The sequence below is a fragment of the Nothoprocta perdicaria genome, unplaced genomic scaffold (assembly GCF_003342845.1).
Source record: "Nothoprocta perdicaria isolate Ctin4 unplaced genomic scaffold, notPer1 scaffold_56, whole genome shotgun sequence".
In the NCBI taxonomy this organism is placed as follows: Eukaryota; Metazoa; Chordata; class Aves; order Tinamiformes; family Tinamidae; genus Nothoprocta; species Nothoprocta perdicaria.
This window is the reverse complement of record NW_020455821.1, coordinates 251,971-277,246: the sequence shown is the minus strand read 5'-3', so window position 1 is coordinate 277,246 and position 25,276 is coordinate 251,971. Positions and strand designations below refer to the sequence as shown.

Genomic DNA, 25,276 nt, shown 5'->3' with positions numbered 1-25,276 from the left:
GGAAAAACTGAGCAATATGCATGTGATTCTCCAGTTTACTTCACTGATATATAACATATGACTTCTGTAATCAAAACCATCCTATCTTGTGTTATTTACTGTCTTATATAGGCCTGCGAGAAAAAAAGAAAGGGAATTTTTTATTTTATTTTCCCGTGAACGTGCAGAGTGAGGCAGCACCTGTAAGGCCGGCTCCTCTTCCGGTTCTTGGATACTGAAGACGGTCGCGGCGCTGTCGGCGCCCAGCAGCCGGCGAGCCATTTTTTCCTCATACGTCAACTTCTGGACAAAGAATTAAAAAAAAAAGGGGGGGAGGGGAGAAGAAGAAAAAAAAAGAAAGAAAACTTATTGTTTCTCAGTAAGAACTATAAGGCAGTTAAAGAGTAAGTACGGCTTCCATGGCGAAAGTTGAAAATTATTCAGAATTTGCTTCTGTATCACATTTTCTGTATTGTTTACTCTCTGTTTTTAGTTGTAAAAAGCACTTAAACAGAAAAGTGGCTTTTTGTATTATAATAGTACCTCTGCTTTTTCTCCACTACATGAACTGATTAATCTGTTTGTGACATTAAATTGATTTTGACAGAAAGTAAACACATCTTCTAAGCAGGATTACAATTTCTAAAGAGAAATAAGCAGGAAACAGTGGTACAAATATTCGTGAATAAAGAATCATTTCCTGCAAATATTGCTCAGGCAAATACACAAACAGGACTGGAAGACTAAGGCATATGTGGCACACAACTTTTGTGCTGCTTTTAAAACATCGCCCACGGCTGTCACTCAGGTGACAATCAAACTGCCACAGAGAGAATCCAGAAAATGGCTACTTAGGAACTAGCTAATTCATTCTGCTCCCCACCTCGAACCTTTTTATGAAAATTAGAAACAAACATTAAAACAAACATTTCTTTTTCCCCTTTCGAAGCAGCAGAAATTTAATTTAAAATAACGTTCACAAGAGAGAGCAGCAATATGTTTCTAACCAAAAATCTCTGCTACAGTTTGTAATGCATTTTTTTTGCATTACCAGTGGCTCTTCTGGTTTAATCAACCCTTGTCCTGACTGCCATTTGTTTCCACCCTCATGCCAGGAACTTGGACATGAGTGAGCAATAGAAACCACTTAAATCAGCATAGCCATCAGAAAAGTGCATGTCAAATCAACCCAAATCTTACTTCTAGTCGTTCTGCTTAATTTCCATGTTAGAACTACAGGGCAGAAAACTCTGCCAAAAATGCCACAGAGATATTACCCTACTTGATTATTTTGAAGAAAGAAAAAAAAAAAAAAAAAAAAAACTTTATGAAAAAAAAGTCTTTCAGATTTTTAACCCTATTTCTTTTCTTCCTTTTGCAAACTAAGGACAGTGCTTAAAAAGAAACAGTGGCAGTTTATACTCACAAGGAAAAGAAAGTTAAAAGAAAAAAAAAGGCCTTGTAAGTATACAATTATTCCATTATTATTTTTCCTTCTACATTCAGTAACACATTCCATGCACCTAATTTCTCACAAACCAACACTGCATAATTCTGTCAGCAAGTGAAAAGCAAACTCACTGCATGGTTAAATAACTCTACTGAATACAGGGAAAAAAAAATGTAAAATGTTAGATCTACTTAACGCTTCTACTTAAAAAATAATTTTATTTCATTTTAGAAAGATGTGACATTATATTTAAAGCATCAGGCTAAGATTTATGAAAACTGGGTACTAKTCTTGGCTTAGTTATGGAGCTTCTAAACAACTCCTGAACTTTTCTTCACTTTAATTTCTTCTGTGATCCCTCCCAGGGCCCTCAGCCACGATGACACGAACAGAATCACCCAGGGCAGGCATCTGCAAGGCCAAAGCCTCAAGGCAAGCACGAAAGCAGAGTCAACTAGGTTCAAGCGACCACGTCACCTGATCCCAGCTTGCTTTCCCRGGGCCATGTGGGCTTTCTCAGGACATTCCACTCATAGGTCGAGGCCAAACATCTCGCTCACTTTCCAAAATAGGCATCAACAGCCACGTTCAGCTCACCTCCCATGAAAAACCTGAACTTCTGCACTTGAAGGGTGATTCTGCTCAACTGCTGAAGGGAACTGCCAGACTCTGTGCAGCCAGGGTGGAAGGCAGGCACCACAGTGCTAGTCACTCTTAACACAACCCCATTTCATGCCATCCTCCTTGCTGTGAATTCGGCACCTCTGGAGCAGTGAGTCTAAATCAACAGGCCTGCACTGCACTGCAGACACTCTAACAGACCTAGGCAACTTTCAGTGACATAAAGGTATCACAAGACATTCAGATCCCTCTGAAAACCTTTCAGAGACAAAATGTGGATGACAGCTTGCAGTTTTTTAAGTTACKTTCTTCTTTAAAAAGAAGATTTCTGCTTCAGAGACATTCTAATCATTCCTTTAATAACTAATCAAGTTCTAGGAGAGTTCTAGATGTTCTAAGGTGCTTCTTATCACCTCTTAGCAGGAAGAAGTATTTTATCTTTTTCTGCAAATCTTAAAATGCACAAAAATTAACAGAGAACTTTGCCRCAGTATGCTTCAAGTGTTTGTTACACCTGCCCGTTTTATCTCTCTCTATTTTTTTTCAAGTAGATTGTTAGCCCTTGGTAAAGTGCTTCCATTAGTAGCTTTAAGTTGGTGCAGAAAGTGGCTCAGTCACAGGATGTAACGATGCCCAGCTGCCAGCGCATGAACTGCCTGCGATGTCCACGCACCACCTAACGCTTCCCAGCTCGCCTTGTTGGGCAGCATGGCAAATGGGCCCGGCTGAGCGAAGGCTACGCTCACGCTGACCGAGTGCTCCCTGACAGTGATGAACAGCCAAAGCCAAGACGGCCTCTAAGGAGGCTGAAGCAGCCTCTAAGGAGGCTGGAGCAGCCCCTGGGCTGCCATATGGCACAGGGTTGCTGCAGGGGCTCATCAGCTTGCAGACCTCCGCTGCTTTGCTAATTCCAAACTAAGGAACCGATAGGCCAAAACAAAGAGTTTGCTTACGCCTTGGAAAATTCAATAAAAATTAATTAATTTCTAAAACATAAAAAATACTATATTGACAATGTATACATCTAATTTATACATGGGATATCTGAAAAAGTACCCTTGATGCCCCCTCCCTTTCCCCAGAGTGTTTTATGTTTTCGTACCGGTTGCCCATTGTTCAAAAGGTCTTCTTTGAAACGAAGCTTTCTTTCCAGATCCTGAATTACAGCATCTTTTGACCCTTGAATCTCTTCATCTGATGCTATCCTGGCAGTTCTGCCTGTTTTCTTGGGAAACCCCCTGCAAAAGAGTATGAGAAAGTTCATGAGTTTTCCTGAAATSGTTAGTATTGAGGACTTACTAGATGAAGCCCTGCCACAAGTGAAAAAAAACCCTACATTTTGCCTTTGGAGGGCAGGCATATCACTTATTATACAGCCACCTGTAACTCACATTATGCTTCATTCAAGAATTAACTGAAACAGCGCTCAGAAAGCCATAGCAGTGGCTGTAACTAACACACTCAAAGGGAAACTGATGAGCAATGACAGTAAAGCAAAGTGACAGGAAGCATGAGAGTATGACTAGATAAGCAGGAAGGGAAAGTAAACTAGATTTCTATGCAGTACCAGAAGAATAAAGATCATAAAGAAGCATGACAATGCGGTTATTTATTAATTTCCTAAATTATTAACAACTAATCTTTGTAACAGCTTTTGAACACATTGCATAACTTAATATTTACTCTTTCTGTCTTTATGAATACATTACCAGAAGGCAACATGTAAATGTTGTTTCTGAAGGAACAGTTATTCAGAGTCCAGGCTACGCTGGCAAAAGATAAAATCATTCCTGCAAAGCAATGGGCAGCAGCAGGCTTTCACAGCAGAATTACAACCATTTCAGCTGTTCCTCACAGCAGCCTCGAAGATGTGATTGCARTTCCAGGATGCGTCACTCCCACTTTTTGGAAGCGCACAGGAATTTTTTTTTCCCTCCTGTCTGCACTAATATTAAATGCTTTTCAGTAATGTTATGATGACTCTATTGCTGGAAATACCTAATGACAGTGTTTTCTAATGACGATGAGATATACAATTCAGGTTATGAAGAAACAAACATTGCCATCACTTCTGTAAACTTGAAATGCACTGTACTTCTCCAGTGAAGTCAAACAATATAATTTAAAATACTGATGCTGGCTCAGTACTGTATTTCCCTTTTTCCTTTTTTCTTTTTTCTATTTTTTCCTCTATCAACTTTATAGTGTTTAATTGCAGCTCAACCCATTACCTGGAAACAACTTTTGCAAAATATGGAATCAGCTAAATTGCCTAAGTCCACTCATGTATCACGATGTTTATAATTAGAATCCAAACCCATCTGTTGCTTTACATTAAAATATTTCCGTTGCTTTGATATGCTGGGAACCATGTGATCTTGCCTTCTGGAAGGAACATTTAAAATTCTTTCAAATTTAGGATTTCACAGATGACAGAGATGGAAAAAAATGAGACTAGCAATTATGGGCTATATTCCTTCCCACACATAACATAACAATTTTATTACCAGCACAAGAAATTAATCCAAAATTACACAGAGTTTCTGGATATTCTTGGGCATTACATTTTTATAATATAGGTAGATTAACCTTGTTCTTCAGAAAATTTCTTTCATGGTAAATTTTAGCTGTAGTTGAAAAGGAAACAATAGCTTATACACTGTCAAAAGCCAAAACTAAACTAAATGAATAGATGGAGAAGACAATAATTGGAAACAGTATGTCTAAATGCCTAAAACATTTCGTATCTTGTTACTGAAATATCTTCAAACTAGGAGAACGGTGAGATATTTGTAAAAAGATTTACTTTCACATCAAGCTGCAGCAGAAGTACGGCARGCAAATGCCACTGCCCAATGCCTGCCTCGTGTCACAGAGCATTGGAGGAGAACCTCACCCCTTGCCCTAGACATGTTCAGCAGTTAGCTGGAGCTCTTGCCACTCACCAAGCAGAATAATTTTCTCTGCATTCGCCTAGGGATGTTCTCCCCAGTGCAACAAACTCACATCGATACTGCTTTGGGGAAGGAGCAGTCAGGAAAACTACTCCACCTACGTGGAGGCAGGGGAATACCAAGAGCAGTAGGAAAACCCTCTTTGGGAAGAGAAGCTGCGATAGCTCAAGATATTACAGGACAGTAAAGGCAGTGGAAGATAGGAAAGGAAAATGGGTGAGAAGTTGGGAAGAGCCAAGATCCCACATCAAGGTTTAACTGAGTGCTGGAAGGCTAATGGAAAGGTGACATCTGTAGCTCTCTCCTTGTCTTCACTCACAGTCTTTTCCTTTACCTCCCATGTTCTTATCCCATCCAGCCCAACTCAGAAACCAGATTTTAGCTTCACTTTGAAGATGTTCCATGTCAACTCAAGGGAGACCTGCATCCTGCCTTGAGAACTGCAAGAGATATGAAGTGTTCCTTTCACATTGTACAAGCTTTGTACTCAGATGATTAAAACTGTAAGAGTGTTAGCAGAAAAAAAGGCCAGTTCACACTCAGCATTTCATAGATTATAAAAGAAAAATTTACAATATACCCAAGAAAGTCACAATACTGCATAAAAAGGGGTGATAGGCTAAGTACTCTGGAGTGGACTTTAAGAACCAAGTAAAAGCATTTTCTGAAGCAYTAGCAATCACTCAAAAACCAGAAAGCAAACACCTATTTTAAAAGAAGCCAGGAGTACCAAGGGAATTATTACGTCAGTCAGTCCAAAGTCCATACTAAGCACAAGAAAATAACATTGTAGTCCATTTCAAAACAGTGTAGGGTAATATGGCAATTAAAATGGAATCACATCAAGCCCCACTAACTTCTCTCTCTGACGGACTGACTGGCATGCAGACAGGCAAAAAGAAGTAGCATTTCAGTTTACAGCTACTGAGTAAGCCCTTTGTGGCTCCTGTAGTTCCTCAGCAAATTAAAGAAACATAAGTCTGGCTGAAAATTCTATTAAAGGGCTGCATAACTGTCTGGAAAAACTATTCCAAGAGTTAGTATGAGGTTTTCTCTGACAAACTGGAAGAAAGACCAATGAGGTCTTTCAAATGCCCCTACTAAGCTCAACATTTAGGATTCCAACAACTGGAATAATGAAATAAGAAGCACATTTCACAAACTGGCTTATGACAATGTCCTTGCAGAGGCTGCAACTAATTTTCAGGTAACCACTGTCAATTACAATCTTCATAAGAAAATCAGGAAAGAAGTTCAAAGCATGAGAGCAACATGGATGTAAATGTAGCACTAAGATATCAAGCATCTCAGACGAAAGACTGAGACTGAAACTCTGGACACAATGAAATAGCTTTGAAAGAGAAATAGAATTCTGAAACATATTAGTCTAAAACATGAAATCTCATTATTTTGTTCTATTTTTTTTGCTGCTGGAGACTGAGTCTAGTTCTACCATGGTCCTTTACAAAAAAGACAGCAAACTGGAGACTGGAAAGCAAGAAAAGTGTAAGATGTTTTTAAAACATAACTTCTGTGAGGTTGAAAAAATGCTGTTTATTTAGCCTGGAAATGAGAATACTGAGTATGGGGAGATAAATCAAATTTTTAAGACATGAAAAAACAGCTGACATTCGGCCATTCTCCCATTCATTGAGGACAATAAGTAGACAAYTTAATTTCAAGACAGACAGACCTCAATTAGACAGAAACAATGTTGAACTCTCCTCCTTTCTCCTTTCATGACCAATAATAGCTTAAACACAGGATCAAGTTATGTGGGGAAGCTAAGGAATTTTTATTTAAGAACAGGCTAGGCAGAGTTTTTAGCAATGGCTTGGGGATCTTTGGTAGTTTTTTACATGAGAGGCAAGATCCCTAACAACCTTTCCACACCTCTGCTTACAAGCCAGAACATTCTGAGCTTTGTACAGTGATCTCCAAAAACCAGTCAAGGCAATTTGTCTGAAAAAATTGATTTTCTTTACTTCATTATTAAGTATTTAAACAAGCAAGGATTCAGTTTAAAAATATAAGGATAAAAACAAACATCAGACAAAGCTCTTTCAAATGACTTTAGCAAAGCTCTCTGTCTCAGGACTACTTTATACTGGGAGAGGGTAGATGAGAAAACGTAATTCTTCCTGCAGATGCTCTACTTGCATCCCTCATCAGAATCGCTTTCCTTCTTTCTCTACATATACAAATGCATGTAAGTATGCAAAGTATATACATACAGACACCCCTCAACACATTAGCTTTTGAGACTTACATTCTTGAGATGAACTTCAGAATGGCTACAAAGCATCGGGGACAAATCAGAGGTCACCAATGAACCTGCCCTTCAAGGCACAGCACCATTAGTGTGACAGACTTTTTATCAGTCAGATAGACTGGCAACAAACTTTCTTCAGTTGCCTTTGCAAATATCTTTCACTAAGCTTATGTACCTTATCTGAATGCATCAAGTTCTTAAGACTACTTCTTTCCTTGGTTGTTTGTAYGCTTTCTTTTAATCTTTTCCCAAGGATAACAACAAATAAAATATTCTGCCAAATGATTTGTGTATTTGTATGCTCATTCTCTGCCTGTAATTTTCAAGGTACATCAGGAGCGTTCAAGCCAGTATGATACAGTTGGAAAAGATACGTGTGAAGACACAGATACCATTAGCCTTAGGCACAAAACAACTACCACCAACATGCAAAGAAATTCTCACTCGTTGAGAGAATCAGGCTGAAATTCATCTTGATTTTCACCTCTCAAATGAGCATCACTTAAGTCACTGGGTAGCTGAGTACAGTCATAGCTATAACCCTGTAAGTCTGAATTTTTTGGGACGGACAGGACGTAAGGAAGTTGCCAAAACTCAAGCATCTGAATTCATACACACAAATTCCTGACAGCAGAAAATTTTGCAACTTTGGCTTGGCTCTCCTTCATTTTGAATGTTTGCTCTAACATTTGTTTAGAAAACGAGCCAAACCAGCAGTACTTTTCATGTTTTAATTACACAGAGTGAACGCTGGAGGAGAGTCCTGTTCTTTTCCTATGTACCTTTTGCAGTGTAAACAAGGGTAAGAGGCTGGTTGCCGTTATCCTTCCAAGAACAAATTCCTGTTTGCAGCCAATATRGCTCAGTTTCACAGAAATCCAAATCAATTCTCTGGTACTGAGGTAATGAACAGTAACTTGATTCTTCTTTTAGAACTAAAGACTTCCAAAAATACAATTAATTCCTGTCCGTTTAACACATTTTCACTTACTGTAAGAACAAAATTACTATAAGTACTCTAACAGGTCACAAACTTGGGAGCTACAGTTGCATATTAGAATTAGGTTTCAGCCTCACCTTGGAGACTAGGATTCAGCTCTGTCAGAGACATAAAAKGGACTTAAGGGAATGCCTGAGGCAGAGTCCAGAATACGAGCGACTTCAACAAAATGAACCAAAGGTAACAAAGTTCAGCTATTGCTATCACACCAAGAAAAAGGTCTGAAACTATGGTAAGGTCTGAAACTATGGTNAATTTGTTAGCACTGGATAGCATCAAAACTGATGTGAGTACATGAATAATACATATTTCCAAGCATGTTTGAAGCATGATTTTTGAAGCATGATTTGACAACAGACTCACTACAAACTGTGTGTCTATTACCAAGAACTTATTTTTCTAAGGCTAATCTTTCAAAATATATTTTTACTTAATTAAATAAAAAGTGTCCAGATATTTTGGTATCAAATGAAAAAATACTACTTATTTTGCAACTGGTAATTTTATCTGCCTTTCTGCTGTTTCCAGCATTTTGCTAAAACTGAAGGAATGAACAAAACTGACTGCTCCTGAATGTAGGTAAGGTTGGCACCAACCTTGTAGTCCTGAACTCTTGAGAACAGGTGGAAAACTACCAGAAGTATGGTAAGAAAAACCTATACAAGGACTGAGAAAAATGACTATATTCAAAAATAATAATATTTCTTTCAAATTCCTGAAAATGCTGCTAAGGTTTCCAGCATCATAAACCACTGCACCTGATATTTCACTGACCACTGTACCTGTGGCATCCTGATCTGCATGAAATAAGACAGCTGTAATACAAAATCCCTGTAAGGAGAAATCTGCAGGACCCTGGCTATGTTGATGGGCCAAAAAAAGCTACAAAGCCAAGGTGCAAACCTTACTAAAATAAACGAATTACCACACAGCCTCTATTTTCAATAGAAMGGTATAAGCACTAGTTCTTTTAGTTAAGTTCACTTGCCATCTCACAAGAATCTTAAGCAACTTTAAGAGTCATTCAGAAAAAGAAATGGATCAAAAACATCTGGAAAATAAAGTCTTCCAGGCGCAATAGCTGTCAAGATACAGGAGGTCAGTYATTTTGGCTACCGACTGCATGCCTCCCCCTTCATGTTGGATTCTTGATCACTGCTTACTCTTGACCGGAATAGATCTGATATCCTAGATAAACCACACAGATGTTGGCCTAAKAGCCACAATTAAGATTCAAGTCACTTAACTGTGGGAGAGGAGGAGACATATTAAAGCAAGAAACCTTAAACAAAAAATGGTCTACTGGACAGGGGCAATAGATGAAGAAGTCTGCAGAACATAAAACTAAAATCTAGGAGTATCCATGCTGTAAAACTGGAGGTTGGGAATAAAAGTAAACACTAACTTTTGTTGGCTTTTTTCCAGTGACATAAATATTTGTCTTCAGATATATTTTCACAAGTCCAAGGAGAAATTCAGATATTAATGAGTAAGTACCATAGAGAGGAGGCAAGTCCCTCAAACCATCCCAACCACTTTCTTCCATTTAAATGGTGGTGGTATTTTTAAATAAATGAGTCCCTTATTCCTTTAAATCAGTCATATGGGAGGTAATCTAAACTTTTTTTACAGTTTTGAGAAATGTAACTTACAGAAATGTGAAAAAATAAATCTCAGATCTACATGGGACAACTCTAAATTGAAAGCTGGCATTGGTAAGGAGAGACTGTTGAAAGTGGTAAGATAAAAACACCCAGAAGCGCAGCCTTTCCCCATGTTGTCACTGTCACAGCTAAGCTACACAAAGAATATAAGGATTAGTAAAAGTTCACCTCTCAGTAATATTTGAGAAAGAATTCAATGCACAAGACCGGAAGTACAGACTGGCAAGCCTGGACTCACACAGCGGGAAAAAAAACCCCAACATGTAGAGCTCTCTGATGTTCCTATTCTCATAATCCTCTAGAATCCTTTTTAAGATTTGTCTTAAAGTTCTAGAAACAGTAACTAAATTTATGATGTATAGCGACAAATGCTTATTTAATTTAACTTTACAAAAGACTGCAGACTATCTTGTCTTTAAAACAATGTTTTCTTTTCCATTTGAAAGATTTATACTGAAAGCAGAAAGTACTAAATCCAGTCATGTATTTTCATTAATTCTCTACTGTCAGATTTTTTTCCTGTTTGCAACTAAGGCAATAACTATTTAAAGAAGACTATTTCAAGATAAAGTATTATATACATCAGTTCCTTTCAAAAAGCATGTAAATACAGCTGGCCATACATAATTTTTAATACTCAGAAAGAGAACCCACTTCTCCAGCTTCAATGACTAAGTTCACAATTTTTTGAAGCAAGATCTATATTCTTTTTTGTTCATTATTCACTAAGTATTTACTTACCACTACTCTTAGGATTCAATTTTGCTTTCACTTATGCTCATGTAAATTTGTTAGCCTATGGGCTTGCCTTAAATTTACCTTTTCCTGCGATTTAAAAGGTACRCTTACCTATTTTTAGAAAGCTAATTCAGTTCTTTGCAAATGAATGGTAAAGAAAGCATTCTAGCTACTACAGATTTAGACGGGAGGGAAAAGAATTAAAAAAAAAAAAAAAAAAGACTCAGTTCTGGTTTATGTCACACAGACCTTATTCCTTTTAAGTTTTTTGCCACTGAAAACTAACCCGAGGCCAATTTATATATCCACTCGTAGATTTTTCTTTAGGGGAAAAAAAAAGAAGGAACAGAGATTCTTAAGAATGATATCCAACAGTAATATTCCAGCCAACTTTCACCTCAAAAATAAGCAATAAGTGTTCATAATTCCCAAAGGTATTTAATTTGCTATAGAGTTCTACCAGCACTTCTCTTCCTATCTGATACGCTCTGACAAAATATCAATTTTTCAAATCTGTCCAATCAGAAAAGGCAGTTATTCCTAAAACTTGTTCCATTAATTTTTTCTGGAGCAAAAGCTTGAAACTGCTGATAGCTATGATGTGACTGGAGCTTACTGGAAAGATGAGATGCATTTTATTCCACTGACACATTTTCCATACAATTGTTGCAAAATGTTTAATGGTGAATTACCAGGTACTAACTACATAAAGCTGTTCTTCATGTTTCAGATGTCCAAATAAAATCCAGTAAACTCATGTCTAGCTGTTCCCATGCTTCAGGCCAGGCTGTAAGACTAATTGCTGGCAAAAATACAATGTCACTGCCTCCAAATCTACTGACTAGAAGAAATATTCATTTGACCGAACGTATTTAGATAATGCTGTCACTTCCACAGCCTCAGAGTCCACAACAGAGGAAAATTTCAGCCCTTATTGAAACATCAGTATGGTATTTACTGCTCATTTTCCCAGAACTCACAAATGAATTACAAGGATTAAAAAAAGAGTATACTTATTTTGTCTCAGTTTGTGCATAACAACAGGAACAACATTTCCTTGGAGTCGTTCCTCTTTGTAGCAGGGCAAGGAAGATATGTATATTGGGCAGGAAATGCATTAAGAAAGCTGATGAAGGGAAGGCCAGATTCCATGAGAAGCAAGGAGGACTCTACTGGCCTGCACACCACCAGAGAGTGTCCACTTCATCTTCCATTTTGCAGAAATCTTCTTTGAAGCTGTCTCTAACCATGTCTAAACATACATCAGCTTCAGATGAAATGCTTATTGCTTTCTCTGTATTTTGTTTCTAGCAAAATGTAATMAAGAGTAAGAATGTTGCCTATTACACAGATTCTGAGGAACCTATAACTGAGAGGCAGATCTGTAATTTTGAAAAGATTTGCTAACGAAAAACAAATGAGATGTATGAAAAATTGAACAATTATTCAATAAATTTTGCAGTGTGTATGTGTGTGTGTGTGTGTGTGTGTGTGTGTGTATATATATATATATATATATGTTTACAAAAATAGCCTTTAGGACTTTTTACTCAGCCAAATAAAGTTTTCTGGCAATCACAGGCTCTGAAAAGGCTAAAACACTTTTTTTTCTCCTTCCTTCAGATATTTGGCTATCACTAKCATGGTAAACATACCCAGGACAGAAGAAAATAAACAACCATATAATCAAAATGTGAGAACGAAAGTAAAAAGGAGCCATGTAAATGGGTAGGTTTTAAGAGCATTCTACCCATTAAAGGTACTGAAAGTGAAAACATATAAAGGCCTTCAGAAACAGGTTTCATTCTTCTACTAAGGCCCAAGATCTTTCTTGTTGACTGCAATATTAATGCACACAGATGTAAGAAATTGCAGTGCACCCAAGAAGTGCTCATCTGGTGCCAGGAGAGAATTTCCTCTATCAAAGATCTGCTTTGGGACGTTAAACATCATACTTCACCTTTTAGCAAAAGAGGCTTAGTTTATTTCTACCATTGAGATATTATAGGCTTAGGATACTGAATATAGCAAGTGGTTAAGAGATTGTAACACACAGAATAAAAATATGCTAAAGAAAAGAGGATTAGCAAGGATAGAGCAAAAGGGGAGGAAATAAATGGAGGGGAGAAAAAAAAAAAAAAAAAAAAAAAAAGCCAGAACTGAGATTGCAGCACAAAGCAGGGGGAGATCAAAAGTAATGGTGAGGGGGAGAGAAACTCTCAGGAGAGAGTGGCAGGAGAATGATGGGAAAGATTAAAACAGTTTAATCAGCAAGTCAAAAGACATCAGGCATTAGTAGCCTAGAAGAGCAAAATGAATGAAGAGGCCAGGGAAGAATTAGGCATCAAAGATGCATAATGATAGATTTCTTTTCCATCATGCAGTATGTCTTCTAAATGTTTGAGTATTACAATTAAGATGACAGAAGTTCATTTTGTGTGTGTGTGTGTATATATCTCTATAAACATAAGTTATACACACAAATAGCCTGCATGGTTAAGATGATCCAGCTCCCATCTGGACTACATTTCCTGAGGGGCTGCAGGCCAAACAGTCAGCCCAGCAGCTCACCGGCTCAGAACCTGAGGCTGCTGCCATGTCCTGGTGGGGGAAAGACACTGCCACATGCACACCCAGGCTGGCCACGGCGCGAGCGGCAAGAGAAATGCGCAGCATCCTTGCAGGGCTCAGTCCTTGGAGGGCTCAGCCCTCGCAGGGCTCAGTCCTTGCAGGGCTTAGGCTGTGTGTGTGTCTGAACACTGCGGGGAAGGAGGAGGAGCACAGCAGTCTGCTTCAAGTGACAGCAGGCACTGGTGAGTGCAGCAGCACAGGGAAAGAGGTAGCCCTGAACATCCGTGGGATACAGGAGAGGCCTGAGCTGTTGCTAGCTCTGTCATGGCACACAGAAGGGAAAGTCAAGCTGGAGTCCCCAGCAGTTGCCTAAAACAGATTATCCTATGCAGGACATCTGCATATGCACACAGAACCATAGCTGCTTTAGAGACTCTTCTGCTGTTAGGCACAATTGCAGGTTTTGCAGGCTGTGTTTACCTGCCAAACTGCCAGTAAATTGATCATACAACTTTCAGTAGTCAGTTTCAATAAAGAAACTGAGTGAGTGCAAAGGACACAGTAAGGCAGAAAACCACAGCTAAGTTGAGTACAAGAGTAAATGGTACTATTCTTTTTTCTTTTTATTCTGTCTTATGGCCAGACTTCATAATGAGCCATAAGACAGAAGTCCAGCTTTTTAAAGATTATCTATGATTTATGACTAGATATCTATCTTTTCCTTTGCTTCCTTTGCAAATTTTGGATTGAATTAACAGAAGTTCCCACTGCAACAGTATGTGGCTGAGCAAGTCACCTAGATACTGTAGATATGTTTAGAAAAACTTCTAGACAAAGTTATAAATAAGTCTTGGATAACGCTATTTTCATTCTTGTTCTTCAACATTTCTCTTTGTTCTCTTAGGGATGGAATGAGAATCTCGTGCCAGTGGAAAGACAAACTGATCTATGATGGGAGTTGACATGCTCCAAAATAATGCTTTGGCCTTAAGGGAAGACAAAGGGAGAGGGAAAATCTATGGAGTTGTTAGGAGGAGGGGTTCTGGGTTTTTTTATTTGTTGTTCTTCTAAATACCACTTAAGCCCTCTCCTCCCAAACTTCCATAGAAAAAAAAAAAAGCTCTAGGAAAAAGCCAACAAGACATCATTATGATTATCTTGCTGTGAGGGGTATACTTCAATACCTTATACWTTAAGTTATGTATGCAAAGCTATAGGAACTTCTGAACAATGTCTTTTTCTTGATCTTTATGTGCAGAAATAATGGTGAGAGAGATCGGAAACATCACCACATGTGTGATGTCCAACCTCCTGCTCAAGCAGGCASACCTAGAGCATGTGGCACAGGGTGGCATCCAGGCGGGTTTTGAAGACCTCCAGAGAAGGAGACTCCACCTCCCTGGGCAGCCTGTTCCACTGCTCTGTCACCCTCATAGTAAAGAAGTTCCTCCTCACATGGAGAYAGAACTTCCTGTGTGGTATCTTGCACCCACTACCCCTTGTCCTGTCACTGGCCACCACTGAGAAGAGCTTGGCCCCTTCCTCCCTACATTCCCCCTTCATGAACTTATACATGTTAATCATATYCCCTCTCAGCTTTCTCCAAGCTGAACAGGTCCAATAAACACATCAACTCTAATTTAAAATTCTAGCTCCTTCCCTCTCCTGTTCTCACTGTAGGACTCTTCCASAATCTTGCTTCTGCTAAAAAAAAAAATCAAAACAAACAAGAACAAAAAACTCACTACATATCTAATCTCTAGCATACACAAATCTACAACTAGCTCGTGCATCTCTCCTTCTCAGGTGGCAGGTAACAATAAAGGACACTAGAAAAATATAAAATCAAACAAGTGCAATAATTTTCAATACAACCTACAGAACAGTCAAATGCAAGAAGCTCATTAGCTGATACTTACGGAGGTGTCACTCCTTTGGGGAGCCCTAGTGCATTGACAGAAATAGGTGGTGGCTGGGATGGCAGCATGGAGCTGAGAAAAGCAGCTGGAGATTGGCCGGAATTAGAAAATCTAGGAGTTGGAGACATGCTGTGGGAAGGGGAAGGAACTGAAGGAAGAGGAGGGGGTGGAGGTGGTGGCAGTGGAAAGGAATCACACACAGGATATGCTGTGGTTGGACTAAAGACAGGTGGAGGTGGTGGGGGTGGAGATGGAGAAGAAGGAGACCATGGGTACTCCCCTTCTGGAGCAAACTGCTGGGAGAAAGGCGGGACAGGCGCTCTCCCAAACTGTTTCTGAGAAGCAGTAGGAGACATAGGAGAGGGAAGGCTGGATGTAGACGATCCTGAGGAAGGAGTCACATAACCTGAAGCAGGGCTGATGTTCTGAGCAGCAATGAACTGCTTGGGCCGAGCATAGTTGAAGGAGCTGGAAGACTGCATGGTGGGAGAAGTATGAGAGTTGAGAATACTCATTGGCACAGAAGTGAGACACTGGTTGGCTTCAAGCTCCTGGAAGGAGGGGGGAGGAGGAAAGGAAGGAGAAGAGGGAGGGTGCGGATGGTGATCGGGTTGCTGATGGTGATGATACCGCTGGCCACTTTCTTGCTCCAGACGAATTTGGTTCTGCAGTTGCTGTATTTTTAGAGGGTCTCTGTACAAAAAAAAAAAAAAAAAGAAACAAAAAGACAGTCAGACATGTGGTGCTGGTTGGGAAGGCAGTAAAAAAATCCACACACTGAGCTACGGTTTAGGAAAATCAGGAACCAGGGAAAGATCAAAGATTTGCATCTTGAATAGCCATACTTCTTAAGACCTAAAACATCGCCACAAAAGCCTTCTTTCAAGCCAGAAAAGAGGAGAAAATGTATACACAGAACAGAAATCAAAAGAACTTTAATTTTTCTGAAAAGGCAAATTATAGAGAAATCTGAAGACACTTTGGGGTAGAAGAATAGAACAAGAACAGACTAAAAGCCAAGCACACAGAAGTACTCAAAAGAGCTAAGCCAACAAAAATTCTGCATGTACAGCAGTGAGGGAAACCAGAGCATGCATTGGCTTTTTTGGTCACAAGATGGTTGTTTAAATGACATTATGTCCTTCCTATTACTTGCTCCTTTGCAGAAAAAAAAAAAAGAAAAAAAGAAAAAAAAAAGAAAAAAAAATACAGCAGTTAAAATAGACTGCTGAACTCTTATAGATGTTCCTGTCTCTCACTTCATTGCGTATGAAYTGCTGTTCTACTGAAGCAGTAGCAGGGTAAGGTAACTAAGATCCGCCAGAAAATGGAGATCAAACTTAACTGTGTGGTCTCTCATCTTAGAGTTCATCAGACCAAATTGCTTAAAAACTGTAAATGTTCCAGCTGGAAACAATAACTTTCTGTACTCCAGATATCTATGAAGTTTCAGCATTTGCACATTCATTTTTTGGGTATATTTCATATATARATTATTTAATAAACACAAATGTATCATTGTTCATTAAATAATTTAGGTTATTTGAGCAGAACTTTTGGAATTTGTCTACTTAATGGATGGCGTGTGAATGTATGATTCTGGCACAACAATATACTTTTGTTGGTAGCAACAAAATTGTAAGTGGCAATATCATATTTTCCATCCTAAGATTAATTTTGATACTCTAACCATCCACATCTCCCAGAAAATATTTTCTGACAATAATTCTGCTTAAGATCTCAAGCCAAAGAGATTGTTTAGATTAAAAGGAAGAGTGTGCTAGTTTAGGTCCAGAAAACTGAAAAATCAAGTATTTGCTTCAACAGTTGTTTTTTGTCTTTTTTATCGCATTGATGGTTCATGCTAGCTTTACCGTCATCTCATCAACAATATGTATTAAGGCAATTATATTTTTTACTCTTTTTAAAAAACAAAGTGCAGCAAGAAGATTAAGAGGCTGCACTCCACTCATACATTTCAGAGTTTATTTTTGGATGTTGACAAGAGAGTCTAAATGCCCATCAGTTACGCCTTCTGCTAAGACAGGGACTGCAGCTTGTTCTTCAATTTTTATTAAACTATGTAAAGCTATGCTAAGCTATGTAAACTATACAAATGTTTCCCTAAATGGGCTAAAGCAACTTGTGCAGTACACAGTTTCATTTTTTTTAGCTCCTATAATCATTTGAATATCTTTGCAGATAGCAGAAACACTTCAAGTCGCATTTAAGTCCTCTACTACCTCCAGCTCATTCGGGTATCTTTCAGTTRCTTCTTTGCAGACCAGTTATTGGTCAACACCCCTAAAACTATGTAGCAATAATACTTACTTCTACTTCTATTACAGGTTTCCCTCCTTGTACTCCATATTTTTATTACTGAAAGGCTAAGGCTTAAAATAAAAGGGCAATGTAGCACTGAAAATGCCGTGCTAGGTACAGAGGAAATGTATCTGTCTCCAACATTTTTCTGTTTTCCCAACATGTGCTGAAAGGCAGACTGCCTTGTCTTGGGACTCTTCTGTTTCCATTGCCAAGTCCTGTGGCCACGTGCCAGCCAGCAGCATAACACAAATGCCCATCTATGGCCTTGTCAGTGGTGCCTATACCAGTGCACGCACTGCGGCCGCCGCCACTGCACAGGGCTGCTGCACCAACACAAGCAGCACTGAAAGGCAGCCCTGGGAGCYCCGCGGCACACGGGCTGCTCTGCCCCCACACCATGCTCAGCCTCATGTTACGTGAATATGTCCCCACATGTAAGACAGATCAAACAAGCTAATGAGAGCACAAATGCTGCTTGAAAAGCTTCTTTCTTCTTTCCCTCCCACCCCCCTCTTCAAGCAGAGTATGTCTGCTTGAAAAGCATCATGCAGACAGAATCATTTTCACATCAGTCCACATAGCAACAAAAGCAAAGACCTTCTTGCAGCAAATTTTCATTCCAGTGGTAGAAACACATGATCCTTGTCTGTAACAGAATGCTCTCCACCTCCAAAACTAATTTTTAAACAGCTGATGATGCTCTATACTTATTAAAATATCTTAAGCAGATGTATCCTAGGGATGTTTCTCTTTGAGGAACAAAAAAAGGGGGAGGAGGGGGAATGAATTCACAAATATTCCTTTGCAACAGCACTGACAGAAGTGCAGGGAAAGTCACTGACATGCAACACTGCTGGCCCACAGAGAAGGGCCCAGCAGGCAAAAGGATGCAGTGGGAACAGCTTGGTGTAGTGTCTTCTCCAGTACTAGAAAAAGAAAGTAATTAAAAAAAAAAAATCTTTGGAAAGGATAACAGGAAAAAATCGTTTAACTCTAATGACATCCTCTTTCCAATTAGATGAAATGTATTTTGTAATCCCAGTGTTCTAAAGGGCATACATGCTTTGAGGGAAGATAACAAACTTGTATGAACAACAGCAAATAAAATTCCTTTTCTCATTCGGGGTCTTCACACAATTTTACCAAAACATTAATTGCAGGAACGTAGGAAGGAAAAGCTAGAAGTTTTAGTTAAATTCTATCAGCACGTGGGCAAAGAAAGTAAATAAGGAAAAAAATGGCTTGAGGTAAAGCAAAAAAATCAATAGAATCGACTAATTGCAAGAGAGGATAGAACTAGAATTTATGCAGTTATTATTTACAGTCCAAACATGTACAGATTCATTGTCCACAATGCTTAATCATTTCTTAATGGCTCCTAGAACGACAAGGCTTGGCCTTTTCGCCTTCACTTATGTTGATCTCAGGTTGCTTTCCACTTTTACATTTTTAGCTATGGAAAGAGATAAAAGAATCCAAAGGTGAAGGGGAAAGAAACTCAATTTGTTCTGCAATTAGGGATGAACATGTGCAGTTTCTCTTGCCATTATAGATATATCCTCCCATTGTATTAACAGCTATTATATAGCTGTTAATTATTGGTGCCTTATTGGTGCCAGGTATTTGGGTACTTCCTCAAAAACACTATGACTGCACAAGAACAACAGCAAACAGAAAATAGCAGAGAGGTTTCTGCATCAGAAATAAGATCTTATAAATATGATTTATTATTCTAAGAGCCTAGAGTCTAAGAGCCTAGTTTAAAAATCTGCAAAATACTGGAAATTAGTACAAAGGAGGAAGTATTTCAGACAGAGAAGTAGTCAAATAAGGGAATTGAATTGATTTCACAGTCTTAACCCTGTGATCCTGAACAAGTAGCTTTTCCATCTGGTCCTTAGATTCTATACTTTTAAAGTGGCATATACGAACTCCAGGATGCTCAAAACTCCACTGCAGTATTCATTACTAACAYGGTTCCTACCTCACAGGAACAATGTGGCAAAGTGCTCTGTCTGCTCATGCAGCTAAATATCAGATGGAAATTCTGACCTTTGAAGCACTTAGTTCACCACTATAGATATATATGTATGTATATGCACACACACACAATGATATCTTACAGTAATAAAGTTCTTTCACACTACTGCTAACAATGGTGCAGAGACTTGCAGAAATGAATTTTTTTCCATAACTTTTTAGTGCATTGATGCACAATCAATGCACTTTTTAGTAATTTGATTTCATGGAATAAATGATTGAAAAGCTTCTACTTTTCATTTGTGCCTTGAAGTCTCTGGCTTGCCTATGCCAAGGAAACTGACCACAGTATCTTGAAGAATCAGTCACTTAGTGCTGCTCTTAAACTCAACATCTTCTCCAAACATTCAGTGGCTGTGTTGGGCACAGAGAAAACGCCTAAGCGCCAGTTACAACAGATCACTGGGAGCAGTAAATGGCCTTGGTTTTACCACTGATGTCAAAGCCTTAGCAAATCAGGCTTGCTCTTCATAGCAGCCAAAGGTTTGCAGTATGCAGGGAGGAAAGTGTCAGCTGAGGGGCCACTTGCTGAGCGGAAGCAACAAACTACAGCACTGCCCCTGCTTTCCAGACTCGTTTCTGCTCCTCTTGTTTTCCTGCCAGAAGCAGCAGACCCTGTGTCTCACTCCCTCTTCTTCTATGTTAGAACAGCTAAGTTCAGTTTTGCTTAAATTGTCAAAAAAACAGATTACAAGAAAGTGCTGAATGACGACACGAAGGGGTAGTTCTTACCTTGGAGGGTCAAACAGGTAGCAACTACCAGCAGGAACCATAACTCCAAGGCCATTGAGGATCTAGACACAGTGCTATGAGCTGGGCAGTTCTGATAGCTGATTGTATGACTGCTAGAAAAAGCCTAGGTTTTATTTCTTAGTATATTTTATTTGATAAAAGCACACAAGTTTATGTTTTACAATACAGTGTAGCACCGCAGATAAAGACTGGACCTTAAATACATTTTTTGATGCTGTAACTTTTAAAGTTCCTGATTTGGGCTCTCCTTGATCCTTCCTCAAGATCTTAACAAGAGGAAAGGAGCAAATGGAAAACAGACAGAAAGAAAACAGTTTTGTTTGGAAGAAAGAGTGCTGTGTACCTCTTATATGGAAGAATAATAGGCTCCCTTCTGCCTCAAGTCTTTCTTGAAACAATGCAGACTGGCCCCTTGACAACCCTTCCAGGGATCTGCTCTTTGAGAAACAGACAGTGCAGTTCTACAGAAAAGCACTTAGCATAGCTCAGAAATGGAAGTACAGAAATATTCTGAATGAAAAGAATCAGAAAGTGTGTTTAGAGATATAGACATGTCTAAATAGATCTAGGCTGATTTTTTTTTTTTTTTTTTGCACTATAATTTGTCAGTGTATTAGCAGATAATAAAATACAGTTTTGCCTCTCCGGGTCCTTGGCAGACCAGTTTGATAATTAAGAAGGGAAAGTGCTGGGAGCTGCCCCGGTTCCACTGCTGGATGAGGGTCGCAGGTGGCTCAGCAGCCTGGCCAGGTTCAGCGCCCCCTCCCTGGTCACAACTGGCCCCCGGCTCAGGGCAGCCTTCAAGCGGCCTCTTTTATGGAGGCCTGGGAAATATGGGGAGGTTGAATAAGGTGGCAGCAAAAATTCAAGATATTGATTTTTTTTGGGGGGGGGGAGGGGGTGGGTAGTGGAATGCTATTTCCYCTCTCTGCTCCTCTCTCCTCTTTAACTAGTTGCTGCAAGCAGACTGACTTTAGATTATTTCCTGGAAATCCAGAGCCCACACAGAGGGCTGGCACACACAGCTGCCTGAGAACTTTCTGTTACACCTGATGAGCGTGTCTTGCATCTAGAATCACACCAGAAGATGGCTTTGTTGTCTTAAAAACAAACGAAAGAATAAACACTAGCAATTAAGGTCTCCTGCTTCATTACAGAAGGTTTTTCCAAAAGCCCTTTACAGCTTTATAATGTGAATACCCAAGGTTGGAAAAAGAGTTTGAAGAAAGTGGTATGTTGCCTTTTTTAATTAATTCTATCATATTATGCCAAGCCGTAGACCATTTTCTCTACATATGCTCATGTTTTCTGTCAAAAGTTTGTTTTCTACAACTAAAACAATTTATGTTGCACTGGTATAAACAGTACTACTATTGAAAAAGAAGAACACATTTCTAAAGGCAATCTGACTGGTACTATATCAGAAACCATAGTGCACGTAGGAACTCATGCAGAATTTGTCAGCAGTCACATATCTGGAACTGAGCTCTGACAAAATTCCTAATATATTTCAGAATATCCACCAGATTTATCAGTGATTGAGAGTTACTAAAAAAAAACTTCATTGAGTAGTTAATGAATTTATAACTGTAGTGAAAATAAATAACTTCACTAAGTTATTTCCAATTATACCCTGTCCCTTGAAGGAATATTCATGCATTTAAAAAATGTTAAATGCTTACATGTATGATAAGGCACAAAAATGAAATAAAGGGAAAAAAAGATGTAACTTTTCAAAAACTGTGAAATATTCAACACAGCTTTCAGACTACACTAAATCAAATACTTTCCCATTGAGCATGTATCAGGCTGTATTAATACAAATACTTTCCCACTGAACATGTAGCCTCCAGTAGAAGGAGCAAAGGATATCCCATATTGTAAGGGAAAAAAACCCACTTTTTTTTTTTTTTTTTTAAGAATCCTGCAGGGTTCCTACTTATGTAAGACTGGAATTATCAGTTAAGAAAGTTTGGGTTATACTCTGGAAACATTCAGATCTACTTTTTGTCTGTACTAACAGACTGAAGATGCTGGGTTATCACTACAATGTAATCCTCACGTTGACTAATAAGAGACCTATAACTCGGAGCCATCTCCCCCAGCTGTAGCCACTATGTGACTTTTACATTAGCATTACATGCCCTTCAAAACCTAACTTCTTGAGCATGCAGATTGTCTGCAAACAGTATTTCTCATAGTGCTTGTTAACATACAGGAAWGTTTATCCTATTTCACAGAAAGGCAGCATGCTCTAAGGAGCATCAGTATGGTACTGCAGTTAACTCAGGTACCATGTAACGAGGGAGCTGCGCAAGTAAGCTTCCCTGGAATACCTTCACACAGCTGGAAGAGAAATGTAAAACATGTACATTGTATCTGCATTGTTTGTGAACTCTCCTATAAGGAAATCCTGCTGTAATTTGGCTGTGAAAAGCTTTCCTGTCTGTCCTAAAAAGTGGCCGTTGTACCTGCGCCCATTTTCCATTATTGTTTGATTATCTGTCAAAGGCATCGAGGTAATTTCTATACTAAGGAAACCAACAGTAGAGATAGTGCCAGTATTTAGTGAACACAAGGCGGCTCCGAGCAATTCTTTCGGAGACAGGAACCATTTTTCATATCGCTGTAACACTGCGGGATATTTTTCAGAACATGCACCAGTGAGATAACACATTTAGCCCGGGTACAGAAAGAGAGGAAACGGTGCCCTTGTGCACGCTCATTGTTCCAACAGGTCATAAAGACACAATACGGCTTTAGCTGAAGAGGTGAAACTTCAGCGCTCCRCTAGGGTTAGATGGCAAGAGTTAGTCTTGTAGTTCACAATGCTGGCTGGCARTTCAATGCTGTGATATAACTAGTGCTTCAAAGATCCAATGATGGACAAAACAACTTAGAACTATGCAGGTAGCGAGTTTTAATGGGGAAAAACAAAGCAGCAAATAGTCTATATTATTAAGAGTTAAATCACTAACAAGGCATTAACATCTGTATAGATTTGAACTCAAAGCTGAAGTGAAGRAGTGAGCTATCCTGCAACTGGAGAAACAGCTGGTGTGCCCTGCTGTGCTACAGCACATGGGCAGTTACGTTCCACGCTCACTGGCRCAGACATGGAGCAGGCACAAAGTAATGGGAAACTCCACAAAGCCCCAAAATAACTGTACTAGCCTAGACCAGAGTGGACGTACAAACCTAAGGAGAAGAAACTATGGACTCCTACTCCCCTTCTTCTAAAGGTAGTGCTGTAAGTTTACACAACGGTGCCCCTGAAGAAAATGTTCTTTTTATTTTGTTTTTAATAGAATATGCTTGATTAACAGGATGCTCTGTAAGTCATCTAGAATTGGTTACCAAGTTAAGGGGTTAATTTATCTTTATGACTACCTACCAACAGCTACTGTTTCCATGCTTTCAATATCAATATTCCAGAATTTGCCCTGTCACAGTTCTTTATGTTACTCTTACAGGTGACCATCTCATGCAAATCTCACAAAATACCAACTGATACATTAGCCTTCTATTTTCCTGAAATATTTAGCAGCTGAGGTATCCTATTGTTGAAATACCAAATGAAAGCCAGCTACCAGGAAGAAAAAAAATTTAAGATTTACTCATTTTGAATGCTGGCACCATTCTAGCACAATATAGTTTTAGTACAGTGCCATTCTTGAGAAAGTTTTTCTATACACACAACATTAATCCCATCAACACCACACAGCAACTTTTATGGAAAGAGTTAACTGAATTAACTGAGCTAGCAGCAACTGTAAAAGAAATTAATGATCTTGTAGATCTTCCTTTTTTCCAGAGCACTAGAAGGTGGAAATAGCACTCCAACATTACTCATACCTTTTGAAATATTTATTCAGTCAATCTAATTCTAGCACGATTATATCCTGTTGGATAGACCTGGTGAAGGCATCTATACACTTGTCCTGTCACRCAGTTAGGTTGGTAATCTCAAGGATAGCTGTGACAGCGAAAAGAAAGATATTGTGGCAAAAGAGCCAAGTCAGACAATTTATCGTGTAGTCAGTTTGCTTTCTGCAAACCTCCTAGGGTATGTGAAAATGGCAATATATTAGGGATTGGTATGATGCAGAYGCATTTGAAGACCTATTCAGAAAACCTTCCTCCCAGCTGTCCCATGAGACARTCTTTCCAAGGCACATGTATCAAGGGCGAAGCCCATCTCACAGGTACACTGAAGAAACATAGCATTGCGCCCCTGCCACTGTCCTCCAGCACCCGGCCCAGGCAGCAACCACCCCCTCCCGCTGCATGGCTCCCAACCAGCTTTAGTTGGAGTCTGAGCTGTGCTTGCACAAAATGCCTCCGTTTTCTTCTGTAAACAGGCTAGATTAATGACAAAATTCCTAAGTGTCTAAAATACATAGGTAGTGATATATATATATATAGTATAGACAACAGAAAGAATCTGCTATAAAAATACCAGAGGTGCCCTGAGTCTTTGCACATGTTGCAGTACTGCAAACGAACCCTTGTGTAAAGAGACGGAAAACGCTCAACTTGCCTATGCGCAGCAGATACCCAATGGGCTACAGGAGTCACAGAACCGAATGAAAACTCCTAGCAAACCCTCATAGTAAAAGGAAAACACTTGACAGAGCGGCCGGCCCTGCCTTGTGTCAACTACTGCATTTAGAAGGAAGAGGACACTTTGGAGACTTCGCCACAGCAGCATATGTAACCTTATCTGCACATGCACACTGGTAACACCTTTCTGGCTTATCCCTTTTTTTTTTTTTTTCTGCCAGTAACTCATATCAACTTTGGTGACACCTGCTTCATAAATATCTCTGTGACTTATTTTGCAAGGGGAGCAACCACCTAACCATATGTCTCAAGTCTCTATGCATCAAAACGAATTGATATTGCAAATTCAAATGCAGTTTTACAGAGCACTACTGCTTTTCATCTAACCGAACCCGTACTTCAGGAGTATKCTGGTTTTGTTCACTCA

At 39.2% G+C, this 25,276-nt stretch overlaps 1 protein-coding gene across 2 annotated transcripts in view; it reads right to left on the bottom strand.

Annotated features, from left to right (window-relative positions):
- The window catches only part of PALLD (palladin, cytoskeletal associated protein), a 62,214-nt gene that overhangs the window by 20,162 nt on the left and 16,776 nt on the right, over positions 1 to 25,276 (bottom strand). For both annotated transcript variants that reach the window (XM_026048635.1, XM_026048636.1), the window contains exons 2-4: positions 15,169 to 15,861; positions 3,153 to 3,288; positions 181 to 282 (exon numbers count right to left, since the gene is read on the bottom strand). In XM_026048635.1, the coding sequence (XP_025904420.1) occupies positions 181 to 282; positions 3,153 to 3,288; positions 15,169 to 15,683 (753 nt within the window). In that variant the 5' untranslated portion in view covers positions 15,684 to 15,861. The remainder of the gene's footprint in view (positions 1 to 180; positions 283 to 3,152; positions 3,289 to 15,168; positions 15,862 to 25,276) is intronic.